This window comes from Lupinus angustifolius, chromosome LG08 (genome assembly GCF_001865875.1).
Source record: "Lupinus angustifolius cultivar Tanjil chromosome LG08, LupAngTanjil_v1.0, whole genome shotgun sequence".
NCBI classification, from domain to species: Eukaryota; Viridiplantae; Streptophyta; class Magnoliopsida; order Fabales; family Fabaceae; genus Lupinus; species Lupinus angustifolius.
This window is the reverse complement of record NC_032016.1, coordinates 3,116,417-3,125,738: the sequence shown is the minus strand read 5'-3', so window position 1 is coordinate 3,125,738 and position 9,322 is coordinate 3,116,417. Positions and strand designations below refer to the sequence as shown.

The window sequence follows — 9,322 nt, the reverse complement described above, 5'->3', positions numbered from 1 at the left end:
TATAGAAAAAAATTTATCATACTAGTCGCACATGTCTTAGTCTATACTAATACTTTAACAAAAATAGTTTAACTACAATGATAAAATTCAATTTTATGAACATTTAATCATATCTCTATGTCTAGTAACATATGTTATTCAATTTAAGAGTTATAAAATCACAATATTAGCTCTATGCCAAGATGTTAATAAGTGAAATACATAAAATGACAAATAATACAATTCTATGTATAGCAAATATATTACTTGTTGAGTTATATGCAGTTTCAGAATAGTATAGAAAGAAACTTTAAGCAATTATTCAAATATCATGCAAATAGTTGATCAAACTAAAAACAAGCAATAGGTAAAGACAAAACTCAAATGAAATGGAGCTTCATGGATTAATTTTTGAATCAAAGTGTACAAATTAAGTTCATGCTACATTCAACCCCAACAATGGAGTATTTAGTTACTCATTTTCACACAATGTAAATAAAATATGGATAATAAGCTCATAAGGTGGTAGAACCACACACAATGAGCACAAATTAACACCTAAAATGTTTACACCTACTTTCTATGATCTAAGCAAGCTAAAGCTCTCTAAAACTTAGCAAAATTACAATTAAAATTCGAATAGGTAAGAGTGTGTATCTTTGGTTGGTCTTGAAGCCTTAAATACATTTCTGATACTAGCTTCTACGCTCAGTGCACCACGTACCTGTGCGTTGAGCTAGTGTGCGACCCAACTGGCTATGTATGACTCTTGGATGCACCAGCTTTCACTGAGTGTGACTTCCTGTGTTGAGTGTGCCACCAACTGCGCTCAACGTGATAAGGCGAGCTAAATGTGTTTGAGACAGAGAGTTTCAGTCAAATTCCTTTAATTTAGACGCTCAACATAGGATGTGTGTTGAGCGTTGCTCTTTTTTCGTTGAGTGTGACAATGACGCTAAGCGTGACTATCACATATTGTCTTTTTCATTGAGCATGATCTTGGTGATGAGCCTGACCGAGTTTTACTCAGAAACTTAGAATTTTCTACTTTTTTTTCCGGATTAAGTTTGCTAAACTACTTAGGGATAATACTTAGCTAATCAAACAAGTTTTTTTTCAATTATTTAAGTTGATTAAGTTATTAAAGTGACATCAAATTAGTATAAAATATAGATCAAATTTACACTTATCAATAATAACTTACCATATTGATTTGGTCATTTTGAATCTTAATTTTTAAAAGCGCCCATAGTGGGATCTTAGCAAGGCACACTTAGGTCTCACTTATAATTAAGTTTTGGATACCAAATGTGCTCCAAAACATGATTTCCCACATATAATTAGTGACACGTGGATAAATTGGAAAGGGAAATGATCATTAGCCCAAGAAGCCTTCAAAAAAGGGCTAAGCCCAAACATGCCTTATCCAAAAACGGGCTAAGCCCAAACATACCTTATCCAAAAGTGCTGAAGTATTAATAGATGACCCAAACTGCCATGTACCAAGTAATGTGAAGTTTTATATGTGGATAGGATTCAGAATAGATGGTTTCTCAAATAAATTTTGTTTACTAATCTATTTTCTTCAAAATTGAAAAACTAAAAATAATATCACCAATATTAATTGTAGATCAAATTAGTTATTTTTATAATTTTTTATGACCTCTAATATTTGACTTGCATTCGCGATTTTTGATTATCAAATTTTTTGGTTTTTTGGGGAATAAAATTAGCACACGCAGTGTTGCGACCTGATTTTCAATCTAAATATGCTTTCATAATGAGACTTTTCCTAAAAGATTTGGAATCATGACTATATCTTTTGCATTTAAAACGTAAAAAACTTTATTTTTTATGTCCAATTTAGATAAAATGATAAACTTATAGATGACAAAATTGAGTATCCACAAATACAACAACAATCATATCATATCTTAAGAGGGAATGGGATAGGAAGCTAATAAATGAATTTAAATACCAACTAGAGTGTTTCATCGAATATTCATCATCATTTTGACGAATTCATCATAGTTAACTTGACCATCACCATCCAAATCTGCTTCTTTAATCATCTGTTCCACCTCCTCATCGGTTAGTTTTTCACCCAGATTGATCATTACATGTCTCAACTACACAGCACAAATAGAAATATTATCTATAATATATGATTAATAGCCACATGTATGTATCTCTGTGTATTTGTAGTTAAATAGTTACTATATACATGCATGTATTCATGTGTATATGTTTAAGATTCCTGCAACACTAAAATGTCAAACCCCAATGCATTTTCTATTCAAACAGCTAATATTCATTGCATGCGGATACGTACGGAGTACTGTACCAATAGGATAACACAAGCACTCAATTTTATATATACAGAAGATACTCACCGTACCCATCAGGTTTATAATTATTAATTTCTTTCATTTATTTACTTAAATAATTTTTTTAATAAGGATAAATTTAAGAAATAATTAATAGTTTTTAAGCTCATAAATGATATATATAAATAGAAACAAAAAATCTGCAAATAATAAGGTTTGTAAATATGAACAGATGGAGTAACATGTATAATACCTCAGTGGCTGATATATAACCATTTTGATCTTTGTCAAAAATCTTAAAAGCTTCATTGATCTCCTCCTCATCTGCATCAGCATTCTGATTGAAAAAATATAAGACATACCTGAACTTAGTCTTTGGTATATATTGTATAATGAAAGGTACATGAAATTAAACTATATAGGTGGTAACATATGTAAATATGCAAATACTAACATATTATAACTTTGGTATTGGTACAAGAAATGGTAAAGAAAGAACATAATTTACTTTAAATTTGTTAGTCATTAAGTTCAAGAGCTCATCAAATTCAATGGTCCCATTGCCATCTACATCAACTTCACTTATCATATCTTGTAGCTCTTCTTCAGCAGGATTTCGATCCAATGACCGGATAACAGTGGCAAGTTCTTCCACAGTAATGCATCCTATTAAAGATTCAAGAAGTTGCCTATGATCTACAAATTAAAACACCATATACATATGATATTTATGAAATATAGATTATATAGATGATATAAAATGGAGTAACCTTGCTCATTATCTTCATCTTTGTCCAACAAGCAAAATGCTTCTTTGAAGTCAACAATCTGTTCTTCACTTAGGATATCTGTCATGGTTCTACAAACTGGAAAAGAGATAGACACAATAAGAGAGGGAGAGAGAGATTGGAAGAGAGAGTGATATTGAGTATAAGTCAATCTTAGATGGTTATATGTAGAACTTGAATGAGGCTAGTCTAGCAACATTTCTTTTAAAACTTTATTTGAGATTCAGTCAAATTAAGTTTATCTATGACTGCATTTTGGTTGATAGTTGTGGCTTTATTATTGTAGGAAAAAATGACCCTTGCAATATATCTAAGTAGCAGGTAGTGCATAGGGTGTGGGGCATGATGATTTAAAGGGTTAACATTATTTGGTCATGTTTATTGGAATAACATAATGGGGAGGAAATTTTGACAGCTGGAAGGGTTTGGTGTTTAGGAGACCAACCAAATATATCAATTAAAAAATTGTTCTTAGTTTGAATCTATATAATTTTGAATAACAAGATATATCACAAACTTTATTCTGTCACCCACATTTTTATTTAGACAACTAAATATAGATTTCTTTATATATTTTATTTTGTATAATTAAAATGTATTTTTTGTATTTGGTATATTTTATACATAATTTTATTACATATGATTACGTGATGATTATCTATGATTACCTCATGATTATATATGATTACGTGGTTTTTTATGGTATAAGAAATGTAACAAATTGTGGACCACATCACGTGATGTGACCGTAATATTGCGGTTGTGGTGACCGCTGCAACCGCATTACACCGCAATTGCGATGTGATGCCGAATCATAGTAATACAATCACAATAGGTCACAACGCAACCACATCAGACTGCATTTGGACTGCATCAGGCCGCAATGTAACTGCATCGGGCTGTATCAAACCGCATCGATGTCAAAATTACTCACAAAATAATTTATACTGCAACAACCCTGCATCACAACGGCCACAATGACCACAATTTTAGTAAAAACAGTTGCAACCACAAATTAAAATATTTGCGGTAAGTATTCCATTTCACATTAATGAGGTGATGATGAAGTGAATTTACTTGAACACTTCAAACATTCTCAAAACAAGATGTATGAGTTTCAAATTTTCCAACTCTGAATAAGTGATCAACCCATTTATGTGTATCAACTTTTGTTAGTTTTTCTCTAGACTGTTTTGAATCAAATAAAGCCTTAAAATTATAAAACAATTAGTTTTGAATCAGAATAAAAAATTTAAAGTAACAAAGGATATAAAATGAAAGGAATAAAAACCAATTCTTAAAGATTTTACAAGTATAAAGACTATAAACCAAACCTTTTTATGTTTCTTCCAAATTCTGTGTGGGCACTAAAGTAGGGACAATAATGAAAAATTATAAACAGTAAAATTGCATTCAAATCTTAACAAAATGATGACAATGAGGTTTTGTACTCACTGATTTTACTCTAATTAATAATTAGCAATTGTGATTAAATCTCATGTCTCACTTCAAGTATAATTTTTTGTGCTACATTTGCTATTGATAAAAAAACCACAAAAAATAATTGATAAGTTATAGAAAATAACTTATTCACTAATCAAAACACATATGACACACAGAGATGATACAATTATTTCTCTAACAGGATATGATGGAGTAATGCACATGCCGTCCAAGCCTATCCATTGAAATACTTATAGACTAGTGGGGTCATGCAAATTATTTCTTTAGTTGGCACTTCCCACTATTGAGGTCATGCAAATTAATCATTAACTATTTAATTATATTTAGATACACATATTATCGCATAATAATACTTCCATGAATTGTTTATAATAGTTCAAAACTTGAAATGCTACAATGACTAACATATGGTTGGTTCATGAGTACGTGTTTAATTTTTTTAAACAAGCTCTTAAATTAGATATTTGTATGTACATTTCTTAGGAGAGTTGACCCATCATACTATATATTTGTGTATATTCTTTATCAGAGAAAATAATATCACATAAAAATACATGTGATCAAGATAAAAAATTCTATACAAGGCACATCTTTCATTTTTGCTGCCCCCTAATTGGGTGGAGATATTTATGAAATGCATATATAAATCTAAAACAGTGTCAAACTATAATAGCGTCTTTTTAAAAATAAAATAATATGTTTAGAGGAAACGTGAATATATATTTTAAAACCACAGAAGTCAAAAATTGTAATATATACTGTAGCAATTTCAGAATTGCTAAAATTGCGTACACAGAAAATCCGCACTCCTATATATATATATTTTCTTCATGAACAAAATTCAATAAAAGTAAAAGAATTAGGAGAAAAAGTGGTATTCGTATCCACATATTTAATTAAACATTACAACCAAAGAAATAATTAAACGGATTCAACACCTACTCCACAAAAGAGAAATGAAAGCTAGGACAACAAGTCTTGAGAAAGTTCAAGGAATGTATGAGAATTAAATTCATTATCTCTTCAATATGGAACCTAGATTTCTCAAAGATTATTTTGTTCATAACAAATCATATAGTCCTAATAGTTATGAACCATATAGACATCCACCCGTTGTTTGTGTTTGTTCTCCAACCATAACATATTAGCATGCAAAGATAAGTTGCTTTTAACATCTATAATTAGAAATAATTGAGTTAAGACCAAATTTAGAGTAAAGCTTTTGGCATACACCATCAAACTTGACAAAGTTGAAATTATCAATACCATTCCCGAACCTGTTGGTTTCACGTAACCCGAACCCAACAGCAAACCTGGAAAAAAATAGTTCAACTGCCAATTTTGAATTGTGAAAATTGGCATTGTGGAATGTGGTTGTTTTCTTTCCTCACATAAATGCACACTACATCATATATCATACTGCTGAATTGATGAAATCAGTCTCTACTGCAGTTGTGTGTGTTTCATGTGCCAAAATCCATATATACTTCATTTTCAGGTGTTAAGAAATGAATTGGGAGACAAAACCATTAAACCAAGTCCAAAAGTTAAATAATGTCCCTCAGGGTCAGTAATAACTTTTCTGCTCTATTTGGTTGGAGGAAAAAAAGTAAGAAGAGAAAATATGTGAGAAAAAGAGTGTAAAAATAGAAAGAGAAGATAAATAAAATGGAGTTTTGTGTTATTTGGTTGTATATAAAAAGAAGAGAAAGAAGTAATTTTACTCACTATTTTTCCTCTCCCATTTTCTCTTCACCTTAGAGAAGAAAGAAATTAGGTGGACCCCACCTCATTTTTTACTCTCTCTTCTTAAACTCTTTCCTCAACCAAATGAGAGAAAGAAGAACTTTCTATTCAACTTGTCTCATCTCTTCTTCTTTCCCTTCTCTTATCTTTTTCTTCTATAAAAGGAAGACTTAGAATCATGAAATCATAATACTGTACGGTAATATTGAAATCCTAAGGCAATCTTGAACCCCTTGCTAGATTATAATAAATAAAATTATAGGAAATGCATAGTATTTAATGAGTTCGTGGCGAGTTTTGGTAGGATATCAAATGTATTAAACACAAATCCGAACCCAAAATTTAGGATCGGGTTTTACCCAAAGTCCGAACCCAATCACAATGGATTTTTCGTTAAATTTGGGTTGGTTCGGACTGATATCCACGAGTTTGATTTTCATTGACATTCCTACCTAGGATTTAGAGCACGAGAAAAACAAGTGATTGTTGATTCCTCCTTAACACTGCAAAACATACATTTAGATGGTTCTTGATCATGTAATACTTTACGTCGAGCAAGATTCACTTTTTTTGGCACACTATCCAAGGAATTTCTCCAAGCTAAACATCTCATTTTTTTATGGGACATTTCATGCCTAGAATGTTCTAAAGAAGCCATTATCACGACTAGACTCCTCCTTTTGAAGCACCTTATATGCACTACGAACGGAGTACCGACCTCCCTTCTCATGAGTCCAAACTCACCTATCACTAGAATCTTGTTCAAATCTTGTGTCTTCAATAACTTTTAAGAGTTGTATTAGTTGCTCTTGCTCCCAAAGAAAGAGGTTTAGATTCCAGTTTCAAACACCAGTAATAGATATACTGTATATAATTGACTCCAATAATAGATAATACCTCTAGTCTGACTGAAAAGAATTACTACTAAAATTTGTTGGAAATAAGTTGTAATCCAAGTTATGATTGAGTAGTTAATAGATTGAGTTGTATTGGTTAAGAGTTAGTTTGTGTTTAACTAACACTTTCCAGTTTTGGTATGTTTTTGAAATTCTGTTTTGTTAGTTGGTTTGATTGCCTACTATAAATGACATGCACTCTTCTCCTTGAGCAATAAGATGTATATTCATTGATATCCTTTCTCTCTTACTCTCTTCTCTTCACAACCTTCTATTCTTTCTCAAATCTAACATTTGGTATCAAGAGCACGTAACTATCCTGGAAATCTTCTATCTTCATTGAAACATTCTCATTCTGCTTTGCAACCTGAAGAATTCACTGTGGGTGAATCAATTCTGAAGAAATCAAGGTTGCTGATCTTGGTGTGAAAGGGGTGTAGAAGAGGAAATAAGCTTGATCTGCAGCAAAGAAAATGGTTGGGAATAACAACAATCTTCCATCAATGAGCCTACCTGTTCTTACAGACAAGAATTGGGATCGTTGGAACACACAAATGAAGGTGTTGTTCAACTTTCAAGAAGTGAATGAAGCTGTTGAGAATGGACTTGTTGTACCAGGCCCTAAAGCTATAGAGATTCAAAGAACTATGTTCAAAGAAGCAAAGAAGAAGGATAACAAGGCATTGTTTCTATTGCATCAATGTGTTGATGACACACATTTTGAGAAGATTCATAATGCCATAACAACCAAAGATGCTTGGGATATCTTGACTCGAAGCCACTCTGGTGGAGACAAGATAAAGAAGGTGAAGCTACAAACACTAAGAAGGCAATATGAGCTGCTACAAATGGAGGAGAGTGACAAGGTTGGAGACTACTTCACAAAAGTGATTACAATCACTAATCAGATGAAAGGATGTGGAGAAACAGTCACAGATCTCATGATCATAGAGAAAATCATGAGATCATTGCCTCAAAAATTTGACTACATTGTAGTAGCAATAGAGGAATCAAAAGATGTTTCAATGATGAGGATTGAGGAGCTTCAAAGCTCACTAGAAGCACATGAAATGAGGCTCATGGACAGAAATCCAATAAAAAACAGTGAACAAGCTTTGAAGGCAATTCACTACAAGGAGAAAAACAAGAAATGGAAGGGAAAGAAGAGCAGACCAGAGAATGATTGGCCAGATACTTCAGAAAGGAAGGTAGGACAAAGAAAATTCAACAAACAAAAGAAGTTTGATAAGAGGAATGTAGAGTGCTACAATTGCCACAACACAGGACACTACTCCTATGAGTGCACTACTGAAAAAGGCAAACAGAGGAACTTTGTTGACAAAGAGGCATTCACAACTCATGAAGATCATGAAGTAGAACCATTGACCCTAATGGTTACAGATCCAGCAGAAGATACTCACCTTGAGTCAAATGATAGCACCTTGAAAATAGAAGGAGCAGGTGATGTAGTTATCATAAGGAACAATGGATCAAAAGCCCTGATCTCTGATGTGATATTTGTCCCTGGAATGAAGTACAATTTACTCAGCATTGGACAACTAGTACAAAAAGGATTTACATCAATAATGGGCAATGGTCAAGTAGAAGTGTTGGATACCAAGAAGAGAATCATTCTGAGGAGCAAGCTAACCAAAAACAGAACCTTCCAAGTAAACATCAAAACTGCAAATTCTCAATGCCTTACTGCAATTAAGACCAATGAAGAAAGTTGGATATGACACTTAAGGTATGGTAATCTGAATTTTAAAAGTTTACACAAGCTTGGCTCCACTAATATGGTTCATGGTCTCCCTACAATAACATGTCCTAAAGATATGTGTGAAGTATGCTTAGCAGGGAAGCAAACCAGAAGACCATTCCAATCCTACTCAAGCATGAGATCTAGATGAGTCTTGGAAGTAGTACACTCAGATGTGTGTGGACCGTTTGAGGAACCAACATTGGCAGGAAATAGGTACTTCATTACCTTTGTTGATGAGTTTAGTAGAATGATATGGTTGTATGTGATGAAACAGAAAAGTGAAGCCTTTGAATACTTTCTGAAATATAAAGCATTAGTTGAGAGGGAAAGTGGAAAGAAACTGAAGATTCTCAGAACAGA

At 32.5% G+C, this 9,322-nt stretch overlaps 2 protein-coding genes across 2 annotated transcripts; one reads left to right on the top strand and one right to left on the bottom strand.

Moving 5' to 3' along the window:
* LOC109354137 (calmodulin-like protein 8) lies at nucleotides 1,952-3,233 on the bottom strand. Its single transcript, XM_019596487.1, has 4 exons — nucleotides 3,077-3,233; nucleotides 2,815-2,972; nucleotides 2,560-2,643; nucleotides 1,952-2,108 (listed from the first exon to the last, which is right to left on the bottom strand). The coding sequence occupies exons 1-4, from the start codon at nucleotides 3,159-3,161 to the stop codon at nucleotides 1,971-1,973; spliced, it is 465 nt and encodes a 154-aa protein (XP_019452032.1). The 5' UTR covers nucleotides 3,162-3,233; the 3' UTR covers nucleotides 1,952-1,970.
* LOC109353818 lies at nucleotides 7,674-8,939 on the top strand. Its single transcript, XM_019596179.1, has one exon. The coding sequence runs from the start codon at nucleotides 7,674-7,676 to the stop codon at nucleotides 8,937-8,939; it is 1,266 nt and encodes a 421-aa protein (XP_019451724.1).